The sequence below is a fragment of the Thermobia domestica genome, chromosome 8 (genome assembly GCF_964235325.1).
Source record: "Thermobia domestica chromosome 8, izTheDome1.hap1.1, whole genome shotgun sequence".
Classification (NCBI taxonomy): domain Eukaryota; kingdom Metazoa; phylum Arthropoda; class Insecta; order Zygentoma; family Lepismatidae; genus Thermobia; species Thermobia domestica.
In genome coordinates this window covers 95,324,629-95,338,657 of record NC_137461.1, presented here as the reverse complement: position 1 = coordinate 95,338,657, position 14,029 = coordinate 95,324,629, and the positions used below count along the sequence as shown (strand labels likewise).

At 33.7% G+C, this 14,029-nt stretch overlaps 1 protein-coding gene across 2 annotated transcripts in view; it reads left to right on the top strand.

Annotated features, from left to right (window-relative positions):
* LOC145693093 (oxysterol-binding protein 1-like) overlaps window positions 1–14,029 on the top strand; it is a 327,552-nt gene that overhangs the window by 62,105 nt on the left and 251,418 nt on the right. For both annotated transcript variants that reach the window (XM_081768782.1, XM_081768781.1), the window contains exons 4-5: window positions 504–678; window positions 8,354–8,436. In XM_081768782.1, coding sequence (XP_081624908.1) covers window positions 504–678; window positions 8,354–8,436 — 258 coding nt within the window. The remainder of the gene's footprint in view (window positions 1–503; window positions 679–8,353; window positions 8,437–14,029) is intronic.

Below are 14,029 nucleotides of genomic sequence, written 5' to 3'. Positions count from 1 at the left end.
AATGCTCTGAGTTCTTTTTTCACAGCATGATCATCTTCACTTGTTTTCTTGTCTCAACAGTGAACATTTAAGGATATTACAGAAACTTTATTGGTACTTGCGGTCGCTATTGTAATACTTCCGTAATATTCTTAAATTTCCATTGTAGAGACAGTGAAGATTGTATTGTGAAAAAGGATTTAGGTCACTGTGTGCCTTTGAGGATGATGACCGACAGTAACACTCGAAATATTGAATGAAAATTGTCCGAGAAAGGTTGGTAGGTGAGTGATTTGAAATATTATATGTTCAATGAATGATTATTTATGGTTTTATTCTTAGATGTATTTGAAACTAATTTACTTAAGAACAGTAAGATAACAGTTTTGTTTTACTACGTTTTTTGCATCCTTCCTAATTACTGATAGTCATACATTAGTAACCTTTAATAATAAAATATTCCTTTTACATAATGTGGAAGATATTTATAGCACTGTAACTTTCTTTGTTTGTTTGTTTCAAAGGACCTAATTGTATGTGCTGATGCGGCAGAGTATGTCCTCTCAGAATCAACTAAATGTTTGGAAACCATACATCAGGAACGCAAACAGAGGCTTGAGTTGGAAAGAGCTCTTGAAAATATTGCATTGGAGAACTCGAGAATGTCTAAGTATGTACGGTTTGCTAACATTCCAGCAGGTTAGTGCAAATATTTCTTTCCACAGGATTTAACGTTTTGTGTACTTCAGTGCTTATACCACTTTTTCTCTTACATGTGGTTTTAAAACTGTTCACATGTTTGATCCCAGCTTCGTCGGTGATAACACAACACATTTAACGACATATAAATATTACACACGCACATAAGGAGAACAGAACATCATTCAAATGTTAGTTTTTTTTTTTTTTTTTTTTAACAGAAAACTGATATTACAGATTAGTATAATTAGGTATTGTGAATACTCAAAGTAAAGATTGGCATCGATAAATTACCTTATATGTGATACCGTGCGAGTAAACTGATAGTATCCGAAGAAAAAAATCTTGTACAAGAATACCTTTGCTTGTATCAACGCAGTTTGTTTTCACTTTCCATCAGTGCCTCCTTTTTCTAAGAAGCACAACGGCTCCAGTCACTCCAAATTAGGCATGGAATTTGGTAGTAGTGCTTTTCCAACTTATCTTACGGAATTTCGTATTTATCATGCTTGAGAGATTAGATAGTAATTCTTTCACAAAGTTCCTTTTTTCAAAACCCACTAGATCTAGCCAGAATACATAAAGACGAATGTTTCCATTGTGTATCCTTAATGAATACTAACATCTTGTTTCAAATATCCTTGTACTTAAAAATTGTTATTGAATATTGATGGTTTGTTTACATTATTTTTAAATTTGTAAAGCTTTTATTTCAAAATTTTCAAAAAAATAGTATGAAAAATTTTGTTTAAAATTTTTTGTTTTAAATTTGAGAATTCTGTTTTAAAATTGTTGTAAATTAGGTTCAAATTTTTTTATTATTTTTTCTACTCTAAAAAATTGAAAAAAAAATATTAGAGTGTGATGTCACTGGTACAATCTATGTCTAAGATCATACTCTACAATCATAGAGTAGTAGGAGAATTGAAAACCGTTAATTTGTTAAGCGAATAGTTGAAAACCGGATAAAGTTTGACGGTTAATCGTGAAACATGAAGATATTCTTGGTACAATCTGATTGGGTCATTAGTGGAAAATTAATCTTGATGTGCCACTTTCAAATCTTCAAAAATTATCACTTGTTTTATATTTTATTTCAAAAATTTTTATTTGAGTATTTTTAGTTTAAATGTTTGGTTTGAAAATTTTTAGTTTGAAATTTTTTTTTGAAATTTTAAATTTGAAAATTCTTTTACTCACTGCAAACGAAATATTCATGAACCTTACCTATTTCACATTTAAAATTCCCACTTGATACAGAAAACTTGACTAATTCAAATTTTTCCGCTAGACCAATATCGCGTGTTATCTACATATTAGTTTTTGATTTTTTTTTTTTTTTTTACCCATGAACGCAAAGAAGTTGGACTAACTAAATTTACAAAGTTGTATATGTATCTATATCCTTAAGAACATCGATTTTTATCTTTTTATTTTTGAAAAATATCCCATTTAAAGAGAATAGTCCTATGTACCCTTCCCAAACTTTAAGACAAATACACCACGATACCTGTGTACTGTCTCTAAATTCACACATAAATCATATTATGTAATAAAGTATCATCAAAGAGATTAAATTAGTTCAATAACGTATCACGTGGCGAACACGTTGTAATACTAATATTTGACATTTTTTTTACCTACAGAAAGAAATAAGTAAGATCAACCAAATTTACAGTAGTACAAATTTCATTCCTAAGAAACATTTATCAATTCTTGTTTCTGACAATTCCCAAATTTAAGGGATGTGCCAATGCACTTCCCACAATTTAGAAGAGTACATCAATGTACCTAAGTCTTATAAAAGAGAATGGTCTCCTATATAACCACATAAAGCCTAACCTCTTTAAAGGTGATACATTAGATAGAAAACTTCCGAAATTTACATTTTTGGATTTTTTTTTTTTTTGCCTATAAAAGGGAACTAGATATACCACCCAAACTTACAAAGGATCATATCCTACCCTTATACTATCACACCAAATTTTTAAATTTAGTATTTTAAAAAAAAATAAGGGTGGTATTATGTACTCTTTCCAAAATTTAAGACGGTATCATCAATGTATTTGTGTTTTATGAAAGAAAATGGACTCCTGTACACATTCATATAACATATAAAGTAATAAATCCTGATCAAAGAGAATAAAATAAGTCTGAAAACCTCCGAAATGTACAAATTTGACAAGTTTTACCCATGAAAGAGAATGAGATCGAATACCCCAAGGTTACAGAGTTATATTTCAAGGTCTTACACTACCAATAACAAATTTTTAGTTCCGGCAATTTCCAAAATTTAAGGGAGTATTCTTATGTACCCGTATGTATGTATTCCTATGTAAATTTTGGTTCCTTGAAAGCTACTCTGGCAAAATCAGTAGGGTATTGATCCTTATGAAGTCATACCATGTGATCAGGTCACGTGACGTCCTTCAGGCAATCAGAGAAAATTGCGATCAAGTGACCCAAGTACTACCCCTGTCATGCGATTTTGGCGAATATTGCGCCCAAGTACTTGGGAGAATGGCCACATCTGGATCCAGATGCTATATTTTTATCAGATACACATCAATTTTTCAGAATTTCCATGCCGCAAAGTCCGCAAAATCAGTTTTGGTGAAGTGGTGACCACTCTACATTCTTCCTTTCACCAATTCGACGTTTGAGAAACATATTATTTAACTCAGTAATTTTCAGACTGGCCAATATATAACGTAGAAGTATACGTTTATGAGAGGAGAAAGGAGAGAGAAAATATACAGCTCGTAGAAAAGGAAGATATAAAATAGGGAAATGGAAGAAACGGAGCTTTGTAATTTATTCGTAGTTATGGATCCAGAAGTAATGTAGTGGAAAACCATGGATTACGCTATTTTGCCTGTCATGACTGTTCTTTCTCAACTCCACGTTATCTGCCTCTTTATCTCCGTTTGAAGGCAAACAATAAGCCGTGACGTCATAGAGCATTCGGTTGGTAATGACTGATCTAACCAATTGTGTACGATTTCTACATAGTTGCCATTAGTTCCAGTCTTCATAGCTATTTTACAGTAATACTATATTGTGGTACTTGTATAGAGTTTAAAAAAAAATAATGTAAATGAAATATTTAATGTCGCACGGTTATAGCCTTTAGGCTAAAACAGGCGGATGATTAATGAAAACTAATGTTTGTGAAAAAAATGGTGGGATGAGAATGTAAGAGAGAGCAAGCGAGACCCGAAAAAACCCAAAAAGAACAGTGTTGTCCACCAGAAACTAATATGGGCTGGGATCCAACTAATTCCACATATGGATTAGCAAACATGTAATATCATTGCAGTTCACGCCATACTATTTCGTAAATTCACTTTCTTTAATTTTCCAAAAACCCACGTTAAAAGTTTTAGCTTCATATTTAAAAAAAAAAAAAAAAAAAAAACTGTTTATCGTTATGTCTGTCTTTATTACTTTTTTTTTTTTTGTTTGAATTCTATTCTATATTAATATTTTATTTCTAAGGAAATATCAATCAAGGAAATATAATTTCTAGCTATTTATTAGTCCGATGGAGGAACTTTATTTTTGTTATTCGTCAATAATTTATCCTGTTATATTAAGGTGTCTAACAATTATTATTCGCTAAAATCTCAAATGCTATACCGATTAAGGATCATGAAAAAGAACAAAAACTATTGAGTTTTAATGAGTGCAGAAAACTTCAATATTAATACCGACAAATGTAAACTTGTTTCTTTTAGTCAGTGTAAAACTTAATTTAAAACAATAACATTTCTCGTATGAAGCGCATATCAAAAAAGTGGGTCGATAAAAACAATTAGAGAATGATAGGAAAAGAAATTTATTGTGATTCATATACAAGTACATACTTGGCTAGTTTCTACGTAGTCTCCATAAACCTTCAGACATTTCTGATAGCGTGGCGCATGCTTTCGTATACACTCTGTGTAAGAATCTGCCACCTGAGAGTGCAACCAGTCCAAACTGATATTGAGTACTGTACTGTCGTTGAAACGTTTCTATGCAAGTTTCGTTTTCAGGTGAAGCAAAATGAAAAGTGCTGGGGACAAGGTCAGGGCTGTAAGGAAGTTGATTGGGTAGTTCCCATTGGAATCTTTGAATTGTCTCAACAGTACGAGCAGCTGTGTTTGGATGGGCATTGTAATGAATCAGAATGTCCAGAATGTAGCATTCCTCTCCGCCGATTTTGGATGGCACAGCACATATTATTTAGTGTTTGACAATACAGACCTGCTGTAATTGTTTGTTCTAGTTCCAAGATTTCCACAAGAATCATACACTTTTGGTCCCAAAAGACGGTTGCCATGATTTTAAGAACTGGTAGTGTTTGTTTCAATTTTTTCCTTTTAGGAGAACCAGACATTGCGTTGCGTTAACTGCTACTTCGACTTCCCAGTGGCGTACAATATCGAGATTTCATCCACTGTCACTATGAGAGAAAAGTTGTCATCCCCATCCTCCTCCCAACAAGCCTAAAAATCATGTGCAACCGTCATTCTTTTGCTCTTTGTGAGCGTCTGTCAGCATTTTTGGCACCCATTTTGCACACAGTTTGTGATAACCCAGTTTGTCAATCACAATTCGATGCACTGTTTTCCCAGACTTGTGGAAGCTCTTTGACGAGTTTGGTTGTTGTGAACCGGCGATTGGATAGCATTTTCTCGTTAACGCGTTCCACCAGATCGTCCGTCTGAACACTAGGCCTTTCACTACGCTCAACGTCATGAACATTTAAATACCCTTCCCGAAGCTTTCTGCACCGTTACCTGACCTTCTCTCCACTCATTACTGTCGGTCCGTTAATGGAATACAATTCCTGATGAATGTCAGCTGCATTCTATTCTGTCCTTTGGCGTTCAGAAATCGTATGATAGATCTCACTTCACATTTGACGGGATTTTGTATTACGGAAGCCATTTCACCTTACTGCTACTCGCACGTACGCAACTCAACTCGGACGATTCTATTTCTGTTGCAAGCCTAGAATACTAGGGAATGCTCCTGTGCAAGCTTAACATCATCAGTATTGCTAACCCCGAGTAAAAATTGTCGGCCTTTTTTTGACATGTGCATCGTAGATAGAATTCATTGATGAAAGCAGAGATGGCAAAATATCTCATTATTGTTTCTAATTGCAATTTAACTTTATAGTATACGTGCTGTCCAAAGTGAATGAGGCTTTCAGAAATTTAGGTTAGGTCAGCGTTTCTCAGCCTTTTTCAACTTGCGGCACACTATGAGTGTAACTTAAATTCTCGCGGCACACTCATACACTTTATTATTTTTAAATATAAAATAACATGGTATCTTTTTCTGTGATTACTGATCTCCTCACAGAGGAAAAAAGCTCCATCACTGGTTTTCCACCATGGTAAATCATTATCCTTATTTTTAATTCTAATTTAAAAATAGAAAACAATTGCAATGAAATATTGGACTTAGGTTTTTAAAAATACGCCTTCTTTTTCGAAAACTGCATCCAAACTTTCACTAACAAGGAAGATCACTAAATAACGAACGAACAAACAAATCTCTTACTTTTAAAACACAAATGTAGGTAATTCGAATGTATGTTTGTTTTGTCGAAAGGATTGAATATTATAAAATTTAAAGTTACGAAATAGTCTGCAACAATAAAAAAAGCAATAATGGCCATAACGTCATAAAAATGATAACAAATGCCTTTTCCAATATTAAAAATGTATAGAAAAGTAACGCGGTATGAAACTTAAAACTGTAGATTCATATTAGAGGTTCATAGTAATGTGAAATACAAATATACATTTTCCCCTATGTCTTGCAATTTAATTGCTATAGAATTAATAATTTTGTTTCGATTTACTCGCGGCACACCAGCGGCCCATTCACGGCACACCAGTGTGCCGCAGCACACCGGTTGGGAAACGCTGGGTTAGGTTATAAAACAGGAGATTTTGGAAGCATAGGCTATCTTAATTCACTTTACTTCATATATGTCAGGTCGAAATTGAACCTATTTCTCAATTGTGAAAGTCGGATTAATCAAATACACTCGCAAAATTAAAATTAATATTTCTTACATTTAAGCAGACTCAGATTATCCACAATATGAATCAGGTTCCCAACTAATTGCAAATTTCAACTTCTCATTTTTCGAAAAGAGATCATATATTCATTATATCTTATCTCCAGCGAAATGTATATATTAATATTAGGTTGTACTTAGATCAAACAGTCTATAGAATATTGTATTTGAACAGTAGCTTGTATCCTTTTACAATAAATAAATTAACTCTTTTTTCTCTATAAAAATAATATTCTTATTAGAACTCACAGAGAGTCCTGCGGCTTTGGAGCACGTACAGATGGCTATAAAAATATTGAAAAAACTGAAGTTTGCAACACTTAAGATGTGTGATGTGTCGAACACTGAGGATGTGTGTGTGTAGCACCTAATCGTCGTTAGTGGTGATCATTTGTAGTACGTCAGGCCGTTAGAACAGAGACATATATTGAAGTGGGAAAACGGTTGTAATACAAAATGAGAGAGTTTCAAAGAGTTCTAATTTGTGGGTGTGCGGTTATTTGGTAACAAGTATCCAGTGTGTATAAATTTTTTTAGTAAGAAACAGTGTCTAAGATGACGACAGCTTGTAAAACTCATGGCTAAACAATATTGTCAAAGAGTAATAGTAACGTAAGAGAAGCCACTGTGACAGAAATTGTTGAATGTTAAAGCGGATTGTTACCAAGGACCGTAGAATTAATGCGACAAAAGTGACTGGGGAACTCAATCAGCAGTTAGAGCAGGCTACAGTGACAGTCAAAGTCCCACGTGAGATGCATCATCTGAACATTCGTGTTCAGGTAGCGGATTCCGAACCGCTTATCACCGCCAACACACTTTATCGTGAAGAAAATGATGCTGAAAACATGGAAAGTGAACCATCGATGATCGTAATATGGTCCGGTGAGTTCTCTTTCACCGTATTTCCAACAACAGGTCATGTCTATGTATGGCAAACATCCAAAAAAGGTTGCGTTCCGTAGTGTCTCCTCCCTATCTTGAAACACAGCGACGGATATATGATGCTGTATCGCAATTTCCTGGTATTCCGTGGGCTATGTAATTACGCTCACGGATCGTATTACTGTTAGCGATTGTGTGGGTATTTTAGGTGAACATCCCATCACATTCCCAACGAAACTTTCCAAGATAACAATGTATCAATTCATACTGTTGAGGTGTAATTTCATAAACAATTTCGGCCCACCCAATCCTCAGACCTTAATATTATTAAACAATCGTCAGTTCTGGAGCTCGATTTCCTGAACAGGTATCCCTCTCCATCCTCACTGACAGAACTGAGTGTTGCACTGCATTAGGGATCATACGATATTTCTTTGGAAACCGTTTATGGCTTTTATGCCTCCATTCCACGATAAATCAGAGCTGTTCTATAGGCTAATAGTGATCGTCACGCTATATTAAGAAAAAGTATGTTGCATTTTCTAACCATGTCTGCGTGCAAGCTGCCACTGGAATGTACTGTTAGAATACAACCGCAAACTTTTTTCCAAACTTGGTTTTTATCTACTGTTACTGAGTTTTATAGTTGCATTTTTTTTATATTAATGATAACAAGTATTGTCCTCTTTCAAAATGTTTTGTTTTCAGACGTGTATGATACTGGTATAACAGACGATGAATCGGTTCACGAAGCATCGGAATCATCAACTGAAGAAACAGAAGGTTACGAGGTTAGTATAGTAATTATAAGATTTTTAACAATGTACAGTAGATTTTATGTGTAATACTTCGTCGTTGGAAATATTAAATAGCTAAAACCAAAACCTGTTTTAAGAGTAAACTTTTCAAGTTAATTTTCAAGTTTTGGATCTAATTCGTGTCGTATATATGACTCTCTCTTTCTTTGGTTCTTTCTTCTTCCTTTAAATATGCTGCCACGTGCGCAGGATTCCAAATATATAATACATGTTATTACTTTTGTCATCTACTCGCATGATAGAAGTACTGATCTTTATCATTACGTTATTTATTTTAAACACTTTTAACGTCCCATGGTATGCCCTTTAGGTTAGAGCAGGGTTTCTCAACCTGGGGGTCGCGAAGATAAGCGGAAGATAAGATATAATTAGAATCTAATACCGGAAAATATTTTTAAATATTATTTTGAATTTTGATTTGATACGTATTTTTTATATATATACATACTGTTAAGAACAACAAAAAAGAGGTCTACTAAACATTTTCAACAGGTGCAACGTTGTTTAAAAATCAATTTAAATGAAAGAGGTACGATATGAACCTAATGAGAACTGCATATTGAAATACCAGAAAAAATACAAGTGCAACAAAACCTGTATATTGAAATACAATTAAAATTGAAAGCTAATGAATAATGAGATATCTGAGCATGGTGTATATCAGTAGTGCTGCAATGTCCAGTTCAATCTTCGTGACGCACATTATCAAGTCACTTAAAATACTCAATAACTTTTTTAAACAACTGTCGAAGTTTTTTAAACTAGCATTAGAAATCATTTTATTTTTTTATCATATGACCCAAAAATTAAGGGAATTATGAAGTTTTAAAATTTTGAAACGATCTCCATTTTGAAACAGTATGATGGATCGGATTCCATATTTGTAATATGAATGAACTGATTCGGTTTTAATCCATTCACTTTCAGGGAAGTTACTGTGTCTACTATATACAAGAAATGAGTTCTACTATTGTAGCAATAGATGGATATCGGGAGATCTCCGCAATAGTTAGAAACTCTAAGGGGGTCGGTGGTAAGAGGATGTGATAAAGTGGGGATCGTGATAGGAATTTGGGTGAGAACCACTGGACTACAGGAGGCAGATGATTAATGAAACTGAATTATTGTGAAATTAAACTTCGTGTGCTTTCCCACCAGAAATTGAATCCGGGACTACGTGCACCAAAGGCGCAACCGCTAGCTACTAGATCAGCGGGGAGGGCCGTATTTTAAACAATTAATAACAAAATATAGTAGTTAGTGAATTTTGGAGTTTTTATTTAAAGGCACTGTTCCAGCATTCGTTTGGTGGAACTGCCGAAAAGTCTAAAAAAAATATACAAGCAAATGACTAGTCGGCATAATTCAAATCCGGTAGCTTCCTATTACTACGTGAGGACGCTAACTGTTCAACTATTCCACTCACTATACTGTATCGTTTCAAACAGGAATGCTTTGGAATTTTGGGTATTATAGCATGAGTTTAATCATAATTACAGCACACACTATTTTCCTAAGATTTTCTTTAATATCGAGTGGTTCGAATCTCATAGGATAAGATAAGATCTTAAGTCGAGCCAAACAATAAGTAAAAATATAAGGTTGACATTTTCCATTCTCCTTCACCTGAACATAAATGGGCTACCATTTTAAAGCTAATTTAGTTCAACCAAACTTTTATAACAATATTGCGATGATTTAGTTTTCTAACATGTAAACAATAGTTAAAGAAAGTGGCAACGTGATTTTAGAAAGTGTTCTCGGTCTATCAGCCAGGTGAAGATATTGACATCCAACGTTTCGAATGTAGACATTACATTCATCTTCAGGGATTATGGTGAAGAGATCGGAGATATGTGGGCATAAATATACGGTGGCTTGTGATTGGCTGAGGGAAATGTTGATTCCTGATTAGTTATTGTTATGGCTACAAGAAATGGCTTTGTTGAACGCCTGTTTCTTGTTCCTGAAAAGGGCCGACCATAACGGACTGAATTGAAACCCACTGTCTCTACGTGAGATGGCTATGGCTTTCTTTATTATCCTGTTAGAAAAATTGCTACACTAGCCTGCTATGGTGGTACTTGTAAAAATCGATTATGTGTCCCAGCTCTAAGCTATGCTCTACTAGTTCTGACCTTTCAGGTTACTGAAGTCTTATGTAGCTGTTGTATTCTTTGCATCGTTGTTCTATGGTACTCTAATTTGTCTTGTGTGTAATCTGCCACATTTGCGTGGTATAACAGGAATGCGCAGGTGAAGGTTGTCTTTCACTAGTTTGAGTAACGATCTGATGTTAACTGGAGGTTTGTTAATAACTGTTTATCATGTCTGGCAAATATTCTGCTGAGTTTGCTAGAGGTGTGGCCGATGAAAGTCAACCTTCTCGAGTCCTTGGAGAATGCAATATACAATTATGCTAATCCATATATTACTATATAGAACTTCATTCTTGATATATTCCATAACATCTTGTTTCGCGGGATGATTGCTAATAGGTTAGCAGGCCTAAATCTTTCATGTCATATAGTCTTACTCTGAGATGAATGCTACATTATTTTGTGTAATGAAATGAAAATTGTATTTCTTGCCGGTAACACAATATCTTTCAATGCGTTGAGGTATTGTACGGTTGTTTAAGCTCATAACAATGTGATCTGCTCTCAAAATGGCTATATCTAATCACTACAGATTCTGAACAGATACACGTACATATGCATATTAACCAGTTTTTCATCTTACGTATATCATTGTTATCCATTGTTGTATTAATAACAAACTCACCTCAAAATTAAAACATCTATTGATTTACAAAACGTACAAATTAATGTTAAAGCATAACAATATTTTCTTACATGAGGATGATTATAAGAGCTAATATTGACATTGAACTACCAGTTGAAATCTTACTAATAATTAAACATCTAACATTTATTATCTCATCAACTTGTAATTAGGAATTTTTAAGTATGTAATATTCTCTATCTCTATTTTTATAACATGTACTAAAGGCTTTTAACATGACATTACCTAACTTATTACGACCACATATAAAACAGTCTTCGACTGAACACAAATAAGGATGGAGTAGAAAAGTTTGGGTACTATAATTATCTATAAATAAAAAAAATATAACGCTTCTAATAATAATATTCTTAGTCCTGGACGTTGGTCTAATGGCTAGTCCGCACCTTTTGTGCACAGAATCCCTGGTTTGATTCTGGGTGAGAGAGCCTTGAAATTTGAACGCATCATGGTGGTTCCGATTCAATCTTAAGCTGTAGATTCACGTCTTATACAGACTCGATATTAAAAAGGACGCTAAACACTAATTAAACATCTAATCAACTAATAATATATTGTAGTTAGGATTTCGTTTCTAAAGTTCATTGTCTACATTAGCAAATCTTAATACATTAATGACCACTAACAACAGGGTCATTCCATGGCACCATTTACCCAGACTGTGACACCCACCAATTTAGACGTTCATGTTACTTGGTACGGCTATTAGGAACAGTGAGTTAGTAATCCATGTAAGAGTTCTCTACTCTAGCTCATATCGTTTCGGAGATATAGGTTGTCAAAGTTTGAAAAAATGATTTGTAAATATTGTATACGAGCAGCTGCTTGTGAGTACAAAGTTTGAGGAAAAACGTCATAACTCAATAAATAATGCACTTATCCTCGAAGCAAATACTAATCAAAGTATGTAGGTTATAAGGGAAACGTTTTTCTAATCTTCCTCATCTGGACGATTGGCTAAAATATATTATTGAATTAAGAGAAATTTTTAAGTGCGCAACATAAAGTCAGAAAATGAGTTATATTACCAAAAGACACGTTTTTTGCTTTCTGTTTCATAATAAACCTGCAAGTATGCCCGAAAATTCTATGAAATAAAAATACTGGATTTTTGAATGCGTAGGAACTTGAAATTAATTGCTTATTAACAGTCTGCTGAAAAACAGCTTGAGGCAAAATCTGGAAACACATATGTAATTAGAGAATTGTATGAGAAACTGAGATCGAATTGTAGATATGGACAAGAAAGATGGATTGTTACGCAATACGGGTGTGTAAACATCATGGCGGCCATCTTGAAATACATGATATTAGATCTACTTTGAGAATGTTAAATCGGAAGGAGATTGTGTGACATCGTTTTAGGCTGGCTAGCTTCATCTCTAAAACCCAAATGTTAAGTTAATTTCTACATATGGTTACTTGTTTATGAGATAACCAATGAAATCGCTGCCATGATGACTAAGACCATCAGGCCTATATTACCCACATGCAATATTTGATGCCAATCCCTCAAACAGTTGACAAAGCAAAAGGAAGTTCCCAGTTTTTTGCACCACATTTAGTTAAATAAAATACATGGCGCTAAAAGTGAAGTAGAAAGACTCGTTTTTGAAAATTTGTTTATCCGTTTAAAAAGTAGAAAGGAATGAAATGACAAATGGGAAGCAGTAGCTTCAAAATTTGTACAGCATTAGCATTTAAAAAAAAAAAAAAAGTGAATTGACAACCTTTTACGAATGAACAAAATAATGTCCAAATTAACCCCACTATATTGCAATTCGTGTTTCCATTATTAGGCATATGATCTTTGTTAGGACAAAGTGATCTTGCACTACTCTACCCTGGTAAGTCCGCTTCTTTTATTTTCCTGATGTTATTTTTTTTCTCCTGTTTTTATTCTCCGTGACCAAGAATTCAGAGGAGATTCGAAAGCTCGGAAGTAAAAGTGATATTCAGGAATTGCATTAACTTGCAAAAGAATGATAATTAGAATTCTTGAGCGTGTCATGAGAATGTCTGAAGTAATCTATATGTTTTTTTATAAATAAATTAATCCATACATTATTGATTTAGTGCTATAATTAATAACTATTTGATTCATTTATTTCATTCATTTAATTATGAGATACACGTAATTAATAGTAATATGATTACTGTATTCAGAATTATAAATAAAATAATAATAGACCTTTCAGATGTTGATCTGAAAGTGTAAACAACCAAAATATTAACTTGTGTAAAGTAAATGATTATGGTGGTAACACCTTAAAGAAGTGGTGCTGAATCTTAAAAATAAAATAAATAAACCAATTATTCCATTAACCATAAAATCATTCCGGTGTTTATGAAGTTAAATGTAAATGTACTAGCACTTGCACATAGAATTACAAGACAAAACGTAACGTTAAAAGTAGAACTAAAGATCATCATCATCATAATAGATAATCTGTCATTATTGACAGGTCATTTGCTGGACTGAGTAGCTTCCACAGTCTTCAGCGAACCCCCTTCACCCTCTCCTTTCTTTCCTACTACCATACCCTCTAACACATCCTTTATCTTACAGTCCCTTATCAGCCAGTAGAATCAAAGAGCACATCAGAAATTTTAAAAAAGAACTTCAGTCATTTCAGCTTTATCCAAAAATTTATTTCGATAAATATCACAATATAAATGGTACAAATATATTTTCATAAATCAGCTTGCAGGTTGAAATGAACACATTTGAATTATTCTTTATTTACACTAAAAGTTCAGA